The 17,975-nt window shown below is 35.5% G+C and overlaps 1 protein-coding gene across 22 annotated transcripts in view; it reads left to right on the top strand.

Annotated features, from left to right (window-relative positions):
• GPHN (gephyrin) overlaps positions 1–17,975 on the top strand; it is a 301,882-nt gene that overhangs the window by 146,599 nt on the left and 137,308 nt on the right. For all 22 annotated transcript variants that reach the window (XM_076344877.1, XM_076344875.1, XM_076344873.1 and 19 more), the window contains exon 4: positions 12,445–12,537. In XM_076344877.1, coding sequence (XP_076200992.1) covers positions 12,445–12,537 — 93 coding nt within the window. The remainder of the gene's footprint in view (positions 1–12,444; positions 12,538–17,975) is intronic.

Here is a 17,975-nt window from a genome sequence, read left to right as displayed (position 1 = left end):
TTTATGCATTATAATTAGATGTTAGAAAATGAATACAGCTGATAGATAGTAATCTTAAAATCTCTCAGCTGGTAGGGGGTTCCCCTACAAATATGTAGAGATGTCAATAAGGATGGCTTCTTCATTGCAAAAGAGGGGCATCTTCTAGTAAATGTTGCTAGGCAAAATTGGAGTGCTGTTCTGTGTCTATCCACTGATGATCGGAACAGTGACTTTTGGGTGAATAGCACCGTCACAGTGCGCTGCATGAGCAAGCAGGGAGGTGCTAGATCCATCCATTATGTAATGACTCCATCTATGGAATTGTTGTGCTTGCCATAAAACAATTGTTACAACCCGTTATCTTCAGGATCTTCAAAATATGCTGCCACATCTTCTTAACAGATACTTCTCTGAATATCTAAATAGGCAATTGTATTGACAGTATTATTCACCAAAGATTAATCTGTGGTTGATAACATCAAGAAATGCAAACATTTATTCTCTAGAGGGGAAGAGAATCTGAGTTGGTAGGGAGACGGCTTTTTAATTCCATGCATTTCAGATCTATGCTTATCTACCGATACCCTTATTCTGTTGTGGTTAAGAAAAAACAGCGTCTGAGTCACCACAGTCACTCCATTCTGGCCTGAACATTATCGGTATCTGGAATTCAGGATCTTGCAAGCATCTATGCTAGTTATCCTGCCTTTTTTCCCCACATTGATTATTCAGACCAATAGACACACGCATCATTCAGGCCTCACTTTTCATACAGTGAGGTGTAATAACGTATTTGACTATTTAAACATACAGAACATTTTGATTCAGCGTCGGAAGTGGTCCATAATCTTTACATGTGCCACAAAATGGAAATAGTTTTGCTTCAGGAGGAATCCGTCTTCTATGAGGGCTTTGTTTCTCAGTACTCTAGAATGTTAGTTATTGGAAACTCATAAGCCTAGTATGCATCCAGCAGCTATTTCAGCACTTCATCCACCAGTTTGGTAGCATGTAAATTCTCTTCATCCTACAGTGATTATCAGACTTCCATTTTAAATAGAAGATTTAACTCAAATTTGGAATATTAATGTGATTCTTCACACTTAGTAGTTTGACATGACAATGTTCTTTGTTGCATACAGAAGACGGTGAGCCCTGATGTAAGTGGCTTTGACTCTATTTACAGCCCCTTGTAAGACAGAAGTGATACTTTAGACCAAACCTCTACATTTCTTCCAAAAGTTCGGATTTTCATTTAAACCAGTTTATTCACCTACTCTTCCAGTGGTCGTTTGTCCAAAAGTAAAACATGTACTGATCTTTAAGAGTATCTTTTGTAGCCAGGGGTCTGTCAGGAATGACAAAATAATTCTGAACTGGACACAGAGAGAGAATAATGGAGATTCCATCCAGGCCTATTGTAGTATATTCTTTAGAATTTGATGAACTAGACTTCCCCAAGGAAATTTCTGTGAGGATACAAATGACGTTTGCTGTTTCCGTTAGGGGTATTCTTTAGAGGACCTAAGTAAGTCTGTTCTTTGCAATACTGCATGTGCTTTTGCTAAAATGTTCTCATTGTTTTGGCATCTCATTCAGCTGCCTGACTTAATAAAGCCATACAGCAATTTTCATTGGATTAGGCTTGCAGAATGCTGCTTCTCCTTTTATGGTATATTGATTGTAAGTTACCAGAATTGGCACACATACAGAGAAATATTCAGTAAAGATGAACTTGTTATTTTTTGGGTAATTTCACCTTGTTCTGACAGTGGGTGTGACATATGCTGCTATGTGAGATTTCTTTTGTAGTATCCATGGACATCGTATTTTCTCTCTTCCCTGGCTCTTCTTCAGTCTGTGGCAATCTCAGGACATTCCATGTCAAAACATTCATCAATCTCTAGTGTAGTCAGTTCTTGCTACTCTCCAGAGTAATGATAGCCAGTAGCATGAAAGTACCATCTAGACATGCGTAGTCTATGAGAAAACAGTATTCTCTGTACAATGTGTTTGTTGCTGCTTCGATCTCAGCTTTTTTAGGTTATTTGTTATATGCAGTTCCGTTAACGCTTTTCTGTACTTTGGTGAGGATACCAGGTTGCTCTCTCTGGTTGAGTACACTCATGTTCTCAAACCTCACAACTCATAGCTTCCTAACAGAGCTGATCAGGATGCATTGAATTGTTCATGACTGAATAGTCTTGGAAAACCATTGCATTATAGTGGTTCCTTCTCCCCTTTTGAGCTCTTAAATTCTTACTCCTTCTGCTTGTGTCTATGAAAGTGGCACACCTGGTGACAGTTTTCTCAGCCAGCTGCTGAAGTATATGCATCCTTATGGCTGCCGTTTTAGATAACTACCTTTATAAGGGCAGAGTATCTGTTCTTCAGTCATCCAAAATTCCTTCTTGAAGTGGTGCCAAAGTTCCAGAGTAGCCAGGCAGTTAGTCCTCCAGTACTCGTTTCCAGATCTTATGCTTCTTTGATTGAATTTTATACTTTACATTCTTGATTTCAGAAGGACTTTATCATTTCTATTCACAGGTCCAAGTCTTTTAGTTTGTTCTTTGCTTGTTGCACTGTGGGAATATCCAGAAGTTCAGCTGACTTCACCCAACGATTGTTCAGATGGCTTTCCAGCTCTGTGTGGACTCAAGGAACTTCCCCCTCATGGCCAAAGCAAATTCTATTAGATCTCTGGGCAAACTTAGTATCTGTATTGTATAGTATTTGGACATTTGCCACAAGGCCACCTGGAGTTCCTTCTTTGCTTTCACCCGGCATTATGTTAGTCTAATAGTATCCAGGGCAGTTTCAGCCTTCAGTGGTGTGATGCTGCAGTTTGTGGGAGTCCTCAGGCCTTCTCCTGGGTGGTAAAAGCCAAAGGTAACTGTTCAGAGTGAGTTGTTGTGGGAATGTACATGCAGACTCAAAGAAGAAAGGTTACTGGTCAGTAACTGGTGTTCTTTGAGAGGTATAGTCTGCATGTACATTAGTCTCCTACCTGCCTTTCCCCTCTTTCTGAATCTCTTTCAGGTTTGATTGTGCATTTAAGAGGAACTGAAGTGGTGGCGGATGCACTCTGCCCTGTTTGTCATGCCTCAAGCAGGAAGAGGGGAGGAGCTAGAGCGCCCCTCCCGGGACACTCCAGGGCAGGCCACGAGCCCACCCACTCTTAGAGTATATGTATGGACTAAATATCTCAAAGTACAGCAGCCGTTTGTTGGTAGGTAAATTTTCTTTACTGTATTTTCACAGGTAAAGCCGTAGATTCATTGACTCTGTGGTTGATGTGCATGAACAATACACACGTGGGGGAATTTATACCACAAACTGCATTACACTGAGTAGCTCCCTGTCTCTCTAGTGGTTTCATCTCTTGTCTTCCCCGCCCCCCCTGTCCTAACCTTTTTTAGATATTTGAATATTTTCACTCTGTTCAATTTGTCATTTCCATTGAGAGCTACACCAAAAATTGAAATTACATAAGTTGTAATATTATTTAAAAAGTAAAAGGAAACGGTATCTTACACAATTGTAGCTAAGTGTATGAAGTAACATGTAAGATTGTATTTACTATTAGAAGATGAAGCTAGAAACTGAACTGGGTTCTGTAAGAATCAATTATATTTTTACAATTATATTGCTTTTTAAAACTTCATAGTTACAGAAAAGCAAACATTTGAGTTTAAACATTTTTTTCCACAGCTGGGTTCCTCATGTGGTTTTTTTTAATCACAGAAGCCTTGTAGTCATTTTTTAATCCACTGCACTTCCTGCCTGTTAAACAGAACTAGTAGACACAGGGTATAACCTGGCTTAAACTGGAGGTGTAGTTGTCTCTGCATTCAAATATGTACATGCAAATTCTGCAAGTGGTTATTTTCAAGTATAGTTTCTGAGAAGTGCAGTTATGTGAGTTGAGGGCTATTACAGAAATATGATCCTTACGTGTTGGTACTTGGAGTTCTCTGAGATGTATTGCCTTTGCCTATGTGACGGACATGCTTTTACCAGTCTTAGAGTTGAAGCAGTTAGTGTTGTCTTGGCAGTTCAAAGAAATCTACAGTTGGTTTTCTGCGGCTTTGCCATTTCTGTGTTTTCAATAAGATTAAGATGTAGCTTATCTGGGCTTAGTTACAGCCAGCAAAGTTCGGGGAAACTTCTGATCTGTGGTACATGAGTACATGTGCTGTAGATGTGGATACACATAGATAAAATACTGTAAAGAACTCTAGTTTTAGAGAGTTACTGACTTGTGTGTAATATCAAGCTGCCTTTTCACATTCTGAGAAGAAAACCCAAAGTAAATAGTCTTTTAAACAACCTTAGATGAACGTTAATGTATGCAAAGGGGAAGAAAATGTGGAAAAAGCCATCTTGTTCTGCACAATTAATCTGAAGTTTATGGCTCCAAAACCAAGCATTTACATCTCGTGATAACAGGTCTTTGAAGTGCTGCTTTAATTAAAAAAAAAAAAAAAAAAAAAGAGAGAAAATTTCTGTTTATCTATTATTAGTGAGCAGTATTGGATTAATTTAATTGGTTTTATGCTTTTTTTTTCTTTTCATTCCAATTGCTATTTTAGCTTGTGGTGTTGTAGGAGTAATCGGAGGAATATGTATTAGATGTCAAGATTCTCACTGGGAAAACTAATATTGGCAAGGAGGCATTATTTTTCTCTTTTATTTAATTTTTAATTGGTTTCAAGTAAATTCTTAAGAAAAACAGAGTTTTTATAACTACTGTAATATTTATTTTAGTAAGTAAACATTACATTTTAGACAGAGGTCTTTTACACATGACAGGAATGAGACACATTGAACTTTGGTGCTTTTGCTAGTACATTTTTATTATGTAAAGATGTGCAGGTGTGCATATATGCCCACACACATGTTTATATCTGCCAGATTCAGAGTGGACAGGAAAATTGTTTCAAGAAACAGACATGTTTGGAAAATACCTAATTCTGACTCTTCTGACAGCTCTAAGTTTCATCCCTTCCTCCAGGCATCTGAGGAAAACTGTTATGCTGGAGTGACCGATCCTTTCCAGTGAGTAGCCGTGATTTCAAGACCTTAGCATGTACTCTAGGAGGGTACCAGTGGTACCAACAGTAGATGGGAACAGATTTTCATACAGAAGAAAACAGGTCTTGTGCCTTGCTGCACATATAGACTCATGGTTTGCATCTGATCTAGACCTCCTTGTAGATTTTAATTCCATTTGTTAAATCATACAATAAAATCACAATTTTTCTTGTTTAAAGTAAGACTAATATGTCAAGGTAGTTAGCTTGAATTAAGAATCCTTCCTTTGTCTTTCTGAGAGGAAATTAGCACAAAACATTTAAAACGGCACTTTTATTTTGTGGAGTCAATCTTGTACGTGGCCTATACTGTCTTTACCTTTTTCCAGCGTAATAGTTAGAAATTTTTTTGCCAGTCTGAGCCCTTAAAAAGCAGACTACTTTGGTGTACTGAAACTGCACTCCCAGTCCTGGTGATTTGACCAGCAAACACTTCAGTGTTTGTACATCTCTGCTTGACTTTCCCTACTCCTTTGCACAGATGAACTCTGTTGAGCGTTGCATTTCAGTGCCTACTTTTTTTTTTCCTGTTTTAGGGATAATTATCATGAATACTAGCTTTTAGAAGACGTGAAGTACTTTTTTAAAAAAAGGTTACGTTACGGGCTGCATAGGTATGTTGAACCTTGAAATATTTGATAGCTGCAATATATTTCAAATGGAAAATGCCTATAATTAAATTTCCATTTAAAAGTAAGCCATTTAGAGAGTACATTTTTCTTACTTTCTTCCTTTAGTTTTGCATTTCAGTAAAATAGTTGCATTTTTACGACTTCTTTTAATACATTAGTTTAGTATTTAGAAAACTGTGTTTAGAAAAACAAGGCAAAATGACTGTGATGCTGAAAACTGCGAATATATCTGTAGAATCTTCAAAAGACTACTAACTATGTTCAGTAAACTCTCAAAAGACGAAAAGGTCTATTTAGACACATTGAGATACGTACTTGTGTTTCATCCAAGTCTCTTGACTACTGTGATTACACTCAACATAATCCTAACATTTCTCTTACTTTCTGTCTTTTGTTGGTGGGGGAAGAAAAAAAGGGGTGGAGGTAACAGGAAATGTTGAGTGTATTTTCATAGTGTTTTAGTATTTCATTTTCTGATGTTCTTAAATGATTTTGAGATTGATTACTTGCAAAGTTGTTGTTCCACACATAAGAATATCTTCATGCCTCTACATTTCAGCAAAGCTTTCAAGCAATGAGAGAAAGATTGTGAGCATAAGAAATAAAACCTTCACAAGAAACAGGGCAAAAAAAATGACATTCATTCCAAGAATATATTAACATTTCTAAGGCTTTTTTTTCTTTTTCAAACTGAAAGTTAAACTCAGCTCTTTATCTTTCCTTCAGTGCCTTTGCTTTATGGGTATTCATGTTCTTGCATGGTCCTTAGTACTTGATTTTCCCTTTTAAATTAATAGACAAGCCATGGTCAACTGAATAGAGAAGATTAAAACTCCTAAATAATACAACAATGAGGAACAATTGGGTTACTTTTACCTTTTCTTTTTCTTTTTTCCTGCTTTGTATTTGTGTGCTGTGACGTGAATTTCTAAGTCATGCAGTTAAGTATGCTTTCTCATGCCGTAATACCAGGGATAATCTTTAGTGAGCTGCGGTCTGGAGTACTTCAAGCCACATGACTAAGTAAAAGTTGGTATGAGATCTTAATGTGCCAATTCCTGTATTCCTGAAACTCAGTGGTCAAAATGACATCCAGTTTTCTTAGCAAATCTGCAACTATGCAGACTTTCTCTTCTTTGATATGTTTTTCCATATTCTAATTCGCTATAATTTCTTTATTATGATGATGTTAGATAATCATAAATGAAAATTATCTCAGACACCCTTTTAGCTCTTTTAGCATGAGACCACAAAGTGTGAAAGAAAATTAAATTGATATTTAATGTGGCTTTTTATACAACAATTCTTCTTATTTGACTTAGATTGCTAAGGAAAGTTATCATTATAGCTTTAAGAACATATTGTTATATGTTTTTTCCTTGCATTTTGAAACATACTGTCCTAGAGTAAACAGGATTTATTTGCAAATATAGAAGTTATATAATTTTACAAAGCTTGTAGTTTTAAGATGATCTGTGCTGGAGAACAGAGACTTTTGCATTTCTAAGCACTATCAGTAGTTTTTCCCAGAAGCCGCAACGGTCTTTTCAGTCACGTAAAGTTGTTTTGAGAACTTCTGGATAGTATGCATGTCTATAAAACAGCTTACACTAACTTATTTCTGTTTCAAAGTCCAATGTAAATAAATGTATATTGTTTCATAATTAAATTTCATATTTAACACTGATATTTATTCAGCAATTTCAATTAAATTTTAACATTTTAAATGGTCCTTCATATGTGATTGGTGGTGCATATAAGGCGAAATAACTTCAAGTTTGCACTGTGCTAGAAAAACTTAATGTGCCAAAATACCAAACATCTTTGTTAACTATAAAATTACGTAACCAGTTTCAATACTGAATATATAATGGAAGAATTCTGTATGGATTCTTTATGAAAACCTGCCTGTTTGTATTCTTTTTAGCATTTTCCTATTCTTTCCTAATGAATGTTTTAAATGGTAACAGTGTACATGTCATATTCCAGTGGTTAAGGTGTATGAAAAGTATGCATATGTATTGAGAATTATTTTTACAATCCTTGTATTATGAAGTAAATGACATTGATAAGAAAAAAGGTGTACATGTTAATCCCAGGAATAAGCACCATAATATTGATTTGCAGGTTGATTGATTTTTCTAATCATTTCGAAAGCATAAACACGTGGGACTGTTATCACACTCTCATAGCAAAGTGATGGCAAAAATAGGACAAAAAGAAAGACAATAAATACCATACGACTGTAGCATCATAGGAAAGGAACAGTCTTCAAAACCTCAGCTCTTCTGTGTAGGCATTTGTTCTGATCCATGGTGACCATTTTTGTGTGCTTTGTAGTACTTCTGCTCCAGTTAAGGGCATTACTCATAGTCTCAGTACCTATGGGGAAGAGCAGTGTACAGTAGCAGTAAGAGGACTGGAGGAGTCTTGCAACCTTTCTCAAGTTTAAATTCCTGGCTAACAGCATATTTTATAATACTGTGTCAATGAATGGATGCCTCTGTCTCTCTGAAAAGGAAGTAATTAATTACACATGTAGAACTGCTCTACTCCATTATTTAAGTGAAGTAGCAATCAAGGAGAGAAACGTAGAGTGCCCATGATTGTAATAAGGCTTTATTGCAAGAGACTGCAAAAATTTACTAAGATAAGTAACCCACAAACCTCAGTTATCTCCAACGATCAGGGAACTGTTCCTTTAACTCCAGAAAGGAATTCCTGTTTGTTTCTCCTGTTCACTTACTTGCAGAGGTTAGGGGATGGTACATTAATGGAGTTACAAAATACCACACTTTGCTAGCCATGACCATTGTGCATTCTGTGAGCAGGTTTCTTACGTATCATGGCGGGGGCATTGTCCCACAGAAATGGTTAGTAAGAAACAGTTACTAGAAACACAACAAATAGTGATAAACATGAATAGCTGCTGGAAAACCCTACCAAATTAAATTATGATATATCTTCTCTCTCTTGAATCCTTCAGATCAAGGCTGGGTGGTTTAGTGAAGAGATGCTTGAGTCCTAGAATTTGTTTTAAATACAGGAGGAACTGACCAAAATTCTGTGACTTGCCCATTGCAACCTAGACTAATGGCACTTTCGCATCTTGGACATTGAGATGCTTAAGTTACCTCCACAGAAGGAAATATGTCTGTAAGTGTTATAGCCATTCACTGACTGAAATGTCAGCTTAGGTGTGGTGCCACAAGAATACATCTGTACAGCTTTTGGACTTAGTGTGTCTTAATGTGATGGTGCCTGTATGAATTTGTAAGCATGTATCTGTGGTAAACATAGGGTCTCTGCACTGTGCCACACACTGTAGGCATTCTTTCCATGAGTAAATGATCTTTATTGGCCTTAAAATCAATAAATTTACATGTGAAAGACTAAGAACTCAGAGAAAGAATGAGGCAAGATTTTTCTGCATTGGTGAAATCAACACTAGTCATGAGAAAATTCAAACAGATCATAAGCAAAGTTTTTGATGAGCAGTGTTGTAACTGAAATAATTTCAAGATTGGGCAGTGCATAGGAAGTCCAACAAGTAGTTCCAAGTTGGGAGAGAGAGGAGGCTGATTGAAACAAAAGCTCTTTGGAGCAAGAGATAGATAGAAATAAATTGTATGTTAGACCCAAGGATTTCTTACTTATTTAAATGAGAGGAATTTAAATGTATTTAAAGAGAAAATACAAAGAAATAGGTAGAGAGGACAGGGCACCAGATCCAGTCCAAAGCTTAAGGAGGCAACTGGGCTGACATTTTATTTCTGTGCAGCTGAAAAACATAATTAATATAATTATTCTAGGACTTCAATGAAATCTGAACAGGTTAGAATCACAGTTGTGTGCTTTTGAAATAAAAATGTGTCTAGAGGAACTGACTGTAATGACTTCATTTCTCCTTGTCTACCTTGACACTAGAAAATAACTGATAAAGCCTATTTTAGGATATTAATGGTTAAAAATGTTAAGCTATTGGTTGTTTTTTTTCTGGAGGTCTGTAGTTTTGTTCTGGCTTTTTAAAATTTGGTAGTAATTTTACAGTACTGTTTTCAGAGCCAGATACTGTATTTTGTATCCATCAGCATAATTCCATTGACTTGAATGGAGTGACAGTGATTTACATAACCTGTTGACTTAGTCTCATTTATCTTGAAAGCTTATCATCAATGAAACAATAGAAAAGGAGAAAGATGCACAAAAATTATTTAATGAAATTTTCTCTGATTGAAATTTTATATAATAATTTTGTTTGTATAGCATCAGTAAAGCCAAATATCAGGTCCCTGGCCTAGAGGAATTCTCATTTGAAGACACAGCAAATTCAGTTCCATGCAAAGCCAGTGGAGAATCTAGCTGGACTGCTGGCAGCAGCAAAGTGAATATGAGTAGCCTTTTGTCCTCAATTGATGGGGGTGGTGCTTCCTTTTTTAGATACTTAAAATGTCAATGAGAATGTTTTGTGGGATAGAGTTTTGTGGGATCGAGAGAAAGTAAATAAGCTGAATATCAGTCTTAGGTATTTTTTCCATAGTTTTAAAAGATCTAAGTGGTACAATTTACACTTCTAAAATACAATGAAACCCAAACTTACTGTCTCATAGTCAAAGGTTGTCTTACTGAAATCTTACGTTTCTTTACTATAACTAGAACTTGATAGAGAATTATATGTCTGCCTAAGTACACTGATGGAATAGCAGTAATAGGCATTTAATTGTTGCTCAGTTTATTTGAAGAGTTAGGGTGTATACTGATTTCTTTAGCTTTTTGTAGGCTATCAGATGACTTTTTTTTCCGTTAACTGGAGTATTATTGAACTGTAGCAAAATCAGAACAGAGGAAGGGGATTTATTTTCTCTATAAAGCCAGTTGGAGTTTGGCAGGTTTTATTTTATCTGAAGATAAATGCTTCATTAAAAAAAACCCACAAAATCTCTCCCTCCTGTTTTATACTGACAAATTTTTCTTGATGATAATTTTTAAAATATATACAATATTAAGCTCTAACTTTGCCAAACACCATTTTTACGCTGAACTTCTCTCAGGTATTCTCTGAAATTTGTAGCTGTTCAAAGTTGAGACATAAATGTTTCTAGATGATAAAACAGAGAAGATGCCACCTCTTTAAAATAATTTTTCGGGTGCATATCTATGTTATTGAAACATACAATTTTAAGGCTTAAAACACTTTTTACTACCGTAATTCATTTAAATAGTTCATTTATGTATGGGTCTGAGACATTATGTGTGTTCTTTTCTCAAGCTTATTTGAAATGTTCATATAACCAGAAACTTCTGGCAAGTTACAGCCCACCTAAGTAGAGTGCCATAAGAAGATGAATGTGGTTTTGATAAAGAGAAGAGATAATGCAAACGGGGAAGTGGAAGGAATGAGTAAAGAAAGGAGAAATAAAGACAGAATCTTTGGCTTTGCCACTTCTTCAAGTAACCCTTGGATACGTTTGCACGATGGGGCTTGCAGGCAGATACAAGTTTATTCTATCTGCAATTTGGAAGAGGCTGTATATGAGCTTTCTCTTAATTGGAAGTTACATAGCAGTGCTAAGCCTGCAGAACATACACCTGAGGATTAATCTAAATTGGTAGTACTTTTTAAAATGTTCTGGACAGTTCTATGACCATCAACAATATTTTAAGCTTTTATAATCAGTATATTGCTCCGATTTGATTTTATGATAAATAATAAGCTTCTAGCCACCAATCATCAAAACAGTTCATTCCTCCCCAGTATAATACTCCAGAAAGATAAATGTGCCCTAAACTTTTTCAAAGAATGAGGTTTCTTTGCTAGAATAACGATAGCTGTCTAAGTAATTGATCTGACTGATTTCTGCAGGTGGATACTTTACTGTGTAATACATGACTGTGCTTCATGTACCACAGCTAATTTTGAGCTCCAAGCAGACATTCTGCTGCTGTGCTAGCCCACAGTAGAGTATGAAGGATAAGTGATACAATCAATTGAGACTAAATAAATTTTCTGCTTATGTCATATTTTTATCACCATTTGAAAACTAGTTTAAAATGCCATTTAAAAAATGAATGCAAATCAAATTAAACACTGTTCTAGTATCACGAGTTCTCCAGTATTGTGAATCATTGAATTTACATGACAGATTTATTAAGCTTTCTTAGTCCAGCCTTGGAATTGGTATACACAGTCCTACTGAGATGTTGTAGGGAATGTAGAAAAGATGATTATAGATAATGTTTTGTGTTGTTGCATCAGGTGTATCATTGCATCTTTTAGTAGATAAGCTTACAAATATGTGGTTCTTGCTTTTTTCAGGCTGTTAAAAAGTGGAGCACAGAAACCAAAGTTACTGTAAAAAGAATCAACCATATAATCTCAATTAAATGCACATGTTCTATGAACGTGTGTCAAAGCATTATATTTGTATCTCAAAATCAAAATAAATAGTGATATAAATGAATAACTGTCAATTCTTGTTTTCCATTCAAGAGATGGAGAGCAGAATTTCAGTTTCCATTTCCAAAAATATTATGATGGGTACTTAAATTATTATGTCATATGTTGGTTATAAATAGTGGTTTAAAATCTTTATATAAAAAGCCATGAGTGATTTTACAATTCCATGTATTTATTGTGTGTGTCTGTTTTTAAGACATTTCAAGTCTTCAGGTGTTTTCTGAGATAACTGTATCCCACGTTACTTGTTAGGTCTGACAGGATTCATGTTCTCTTTCAGGAGACGCTGATAGATTGGTGTGATGAAAAGGAACTTAATTTGATTTTAACAACTGGAGGAACAGGGTTTGCACCACGAGATGTCACTCCAGAGGTGAGATAGTCCTGGAATAAGAAAAATCTGCCCTTTGGTGTAGAAATGCATGAGTCTGGGGGAGGGGGGGTGATATTTTTTTGAAGTTTCCTCTGTAACTTTACTTTGCAGTATCTCTGGACAGGTCAAGTGATGCACAACGTCGAAGCAGAAAAAGCAATAGGGAATATAGTGCAAGAGAATTACTCTGACCTTGGGTTCTGACCCAAAACGATTTTCAAACTAAAATGTGGCATAGTATAATGGATTTCCAGTCCCCTTACAAAATGAAACGCTAATGGCTTTTTGGCATAATTTTCGCAAGCACTGCAGTACAACATTGCTAAGCAAAAACTTGTGTGGCTTTTGTTGTGTCCTGCACAAGGAAAAGTGGGATAAGAGAGAGCCCTTAATTCTCCCTTGCAGGCTACTGCATTGGTAACTACTGCATTATAGGTTAGAGTGTGAGGCAGATAGTAGGGGGAAAAAATTCTGTGCAAAGCTGCTATTGCTTTGCTTGACACCACATTGTCAAAAAAAGCTAAACAGGCACAGAGATGGAGGTAACCTGCACCAGTAAATGTTGCACAGGAAATCTGGTTATGTTCCACTTATAAGGAGCTAAGGTAAGGAAAAAAAAAAAGAGGAAACTTAACCTCATGGCCATGAGTTGTAATATGAAATGACCGTGTGATTGCTGTTGAATTATTTTGGTATTTATGGTTCCAAATTAGATTAATATGAACTTTTAAAATCACATACTTTTTTTGGTTTGCTTATGTTCACTAAAGGGCAGAATTAAGATTGAGTGCCTGAAGTGTTTATTTCCATAATTTAACATATTTAGATTTCTCTTAAGTACTCATACAAGTTTTCAGTTGCTTAGACTTTCAACTTAGAGTTGATTTGAGTTCATTATAACATGCCTACAATGCTTTTTATGTACAAATGTGTTCTGTCAACCATGGCTGCAGTTTAACTTTTTTACCATTAGGAATCTAAAAATATTTTTTAATATATTGTATAACATTTATGTAACTAAACAAACATGTAAAGAAAATGCTCCTGTACGTTACCTCTGATGTTTTTAGATTTATACTAGAAACCTAAGGGTCTGTGTATCAGAAAATGGGAACAGTATAAGATGACCACAGTGTGCTAGCTAGTGAAACTGAATTTGCAGATGATTCACTGTGCTAAAGCAATGTAAAAGTGAAAAGTGTTGGCTGAATTGGTCTCTTACTTGCAAACTAACTTAATGGTTTTGAAGGTTTTATTCCCAGCACTGTATAAAAGGAGGGCTGAATTTTTGCTTCAGTTTTCCTGATTTGTTACCTTTATGCAGGGTCAAGCCTAGGCGGTAGTGCCAGAGGAAGCATTGCAGTCAGTGCCAAAAATTAGCCACAGATTCTCAAGCAGCATTTGGGACAAGAAATAAACAAATGAGAACTCTGCACATAAACACCTAGTATTTTCCTTACATGGCTTCATTGCTGTTACTCAAACTAATCATTTAAGACAGGTGGTGATGATTTGTTTTATTAGTTTTGATGTTACAGTGAGCCATTTTAAAAATTACCTGAGTTGTTGAAGTGTCTTTAGACTATATAATAAAAACACATTGATATAAAAATCATTAATAACTTATACTGAAGAAAAAAATGCCTTGTTTTTAAACATAATAGGTATGCAAGACTTTGGTAGGTTATAACAGAATTAAGTGTTCTGACTGTCGAATTATTCCCATGCTTAAAAAGAATTTATAGAGGACAGTATTTAGTCACTTTTTACTCATTTAAGTTGGATTAACTTACAAGACTAAACTTAAATCACAGTGGAGAGATTGAATCCCAGTTTTTATTACAAAGTGGCAATGATAAGGTTTGTTCTTATGATAGGGTTTATTAGATCATTCATTCAAACAAATGTTTTTAAGGGAAGAAAATTATTTTGCCAGTATGTGTCATAACAAAAATGTATCAAGAAGCATAAGCTTTGGGCCCATATTTTATGTCTTTTGGGTCAATGAGAGAACCAATTCAAAATGGAAAATTCATTATGTCAACATGAAATGTGTAATAGCAAGCCTTTAGGAAAACTTGCATTGATATAGGAAATGGTTTTAATTTCTTCCGTGTGTGGTGTTCGTCCAGCATGCTCTCCTCTCATTTCTGAACTGATAATGAAATGATGTGATCATGACATTATGCTATTGAGATGTCATCTTTAAGACATGATTTTAAAACTGGTAATAATTGAATCTGATACTGGAAGACATCTTAGCATTTTTCCTGAGAGTAGGGAGAGTAGTCCCTCAGGTCATATTTCAGGTGGAATGATTCAGTCCTGCTTCTCCTTAATCCTCCTGTACTTTTGATTAGAAAACACATTTTTCTGCTTTCTTTTTTGAGCATATATACATAATTGCTATTATACTGTACAAGATAAAGTTAGTTCCTGAGAGTATTTACAGTCCAAAGAATTAATGTTAATTGAATTTTGTAATTATTGATTAAATTGAAATTAAGTGCCTAGCATAATGTATGTATTAAAAATAACTTCTTGAAACTTCAGAAATTTATGATTAAGTTTCAGAAAAAATTACTCAACTTCCCCACTCACTTTGCCTTTTGAACACTATATCAGAATCATACCAGGTTATTGCAGTTGTTTCAATGATGTGTAATGACTTTTTTTCTTATAATGGAATAGATTATTTTACAGGTATTCACAATATCTGATTTTCCTTACCTATCTCTGGTCCCTAAATTTATAGCCTCAGTCTAGTCAGTGGGTGGGGAGTAGCTTTTGAATTAGTTACTATAATTCACATTTTGAGGGGTGAGGGTCAATTGAATTAAGCAGTGTGAATATCCTTCGCCTTCTTATCTATGTGACTAGAAGTGATGAAATGCATGTGGATATTTAAAACCCCAAATTCACCCAATGGATGGCTGAATTTGAAGGAAACTGTTTTGTAGATGTTATTAGTGAATGCTGCACTTCTTCATCTATTATGGCAGTTGATGGTAGTTCGCATTTGGACTAAAGCCAAAGTGTAGGCTTAATTTTGTAGATACAAACACTTTTTTTTTTTACTATCTTATTTTGCCTGTAATTTATGGGGGTAGTGCTTAAATCCATACTGGAAATGCTCATACAGTCAGCTGGTTGATTTAAAAAGTGTTTGTTGCTGGACAGAGATCAGGGCTTTACATATGGCCAAAGAATAATGTCACAGCATTTTTATCTATCACTAGGTATCCTTTGGTATAGAAAAGTATTTTCTGTATTGCTGTTGGTCAGTACAAGGGAGAAAGGAAAAATCTCACGTATACAGGCACTCTGCACAGTTTTCTATCTTCTGTCTTCTCTATTTTTACATTTATTCTTTTGCAAAATTGTACATCCAAAAAATTCACTTGTCTGCCCCTAACAGAGTCTTCTAGCTGTTTTCTTATCCTTCATCTCTAGTGTGGCTTGCAAGTCTTGTTTGCCTCCCAACAAAGCCTTGAGCTTTGTCACTGTGTATTCACAGCTAGTTCAGCCACACTGCAGATAATTGTCAGCCCTGAAATTTTAAGATAAGGCTTTAGAAGAAGCAGAGAAGAGCTCTTTTCCATCGTGTAAAACCAGACAGATGTTTCCTTACAGTCTTCCTCCTTTTCCAATGCTCTGGAAAAATTATGAATGCTCCTTTTGATTCTTGCTGATTATATTCTTCAATATTTATAGACTGGTTTTAAATTTATTTAGACACATACTTGTTTTCATTTAATCTGACAATATGTGCGTATTTGTTTATTCTTTCATCGAAGTTCTCCAGTCCATGAAAAGAAATCGTTCTCTGGAACTCCCTCCTATTTGTCAGCATTTTTCTGAAAAAAGCATGCTCAGGGTGAAGAAAATACTCCAAACCTAGCCACACAAAAGCCGTGTCTGGAGAGAAGAAATTCTCTATTCTGCTGTGATATAAAGTCTTTGTATGTTCAATTCAAAATTGCACCAGCATTTTTATAATCATTGTCAATTGCAAATTTTCTATCACCTGGCTTTTCCCAGTTCCCTAAGGTATCTTTCACTATTGCTGTTTCCCAAGTTTCTCCGTAGAATTTAGTGTGAATTTTTCTTCAAATTCCATTTTATTTCTACAGACTATTTTAATGTCTGTATCCTTCCATTTCTCTGTCCCAAGTAGTGTTGACAAACCTCCAAATCTCTATGATTTGTAATTTTCATGTATTCTGTCTGTTTGTTTGCTTTTCCTTCAACTTTGTTAATGAAGTAAGATGCTTGTGACACAACAGGGTATGTCATGTTATAGCCATACTCTTATAGCAACACATATTCCTCCCAGATTAACCCAAATCCACTGGGACATTTCAAATAACAACTTCCATTTAATAGGCAATAATTTAAACTAGAAATAATACGTAGGTTTTTCATCCTCCCTGGTTCAAATAGTGCCTTTCCAGAGGGGCAGGATTTCTAGTATTGTTCGTTGTGGATGTGGGAGTACTTCTGTTCTTCAGCAGTATTCAACTCCTCTTAGTGCCATACCAAAAACATCTTAGTGTTGTCACTGGGCCAAAAGAAACTAATTTTCTTTTTACAAACTGTCACTTCAGGATAGCTCCATAGTGAGGAGGAATGAAGTCTTCATCTCACATGGGACATTAGTCATTTTGTGGTAGAAATACTATGAAATTGTACAACCTCTAATTACCCAGGCTGTTGTTTCAGTTTTTCTCCTTTCAATATTCAAGGTACCCTCCAATTTAATAACCTTTTTCAGCATTTATTTTTGTAGTCTATTTTAAGACTGTAGTTTTCCATATCTCTTAATGGAGGTCTCACTCCCCGTTAAGTTTGATTTCTGTATAGAGCTATTGTATAATGAAGTGTGCCATGTATGTATGATGTCTGATCCTGTAACTTGCCATCAGACGTTTCGAGAATTATTGTTCTCCATATTTCTTAGAAAACTGTGTTTCCAATCCAGCTTGCTCCTAAAGGGTCTGAATTATGAAACCTTGCCAGGTGCATCTAGGCAACAAATATGCTTAAATGGAATAGACTGCTCTGTGACAGACTCCTTCCAAATTCTGTGCTACTCTGTTAGAAGTTTATCAGCAACTCTATAAGGTACCATTCCCTTTTTCTTAGCCCTCCAGACAGCTCCTAGCTTATATGATTAGGTCTTTATCCGGTCTGCTTTAATTTTTCAATAAAATTTATTATTTGAAACGCTGTATTTGGTGTTATAAAAATCCAAATATATTTATGTGCCTTCTTCATTTAATTAAAAATTCTATAATTAGATTTTAGTTCTCATATTTGGAAGGCATGTTATTATAGCAGAATTGATATATTTAGTTGCAGAACACTTTTCACTAAACAGCTATTACAAGTTTCTTCGAGAAGCAGCATTACAGAGATTATTTGCACTACACAGCACA

This window comes from Aptenodytes patagonicus, chromosome 7 (assembly GCF_965638725.1).
Source record: "Aptenodytes patagonicus chromosome 7, bAptPat1.pri.cur, whole genome shotgun sequence".
In the NCBI taxonomy this organism is placed as follows: Eukaryota; Metazoa; Chordata; class Aves; order Sphenisciformes; family Spheniscidae; genus Aptenodytes; species Aptenodytes patagonicus.
The sequence above is the reverse complement of the archived record's forward strand: the minus strand, read 5'-3'. Positions and strand labels throughout refer to the sequence as shown.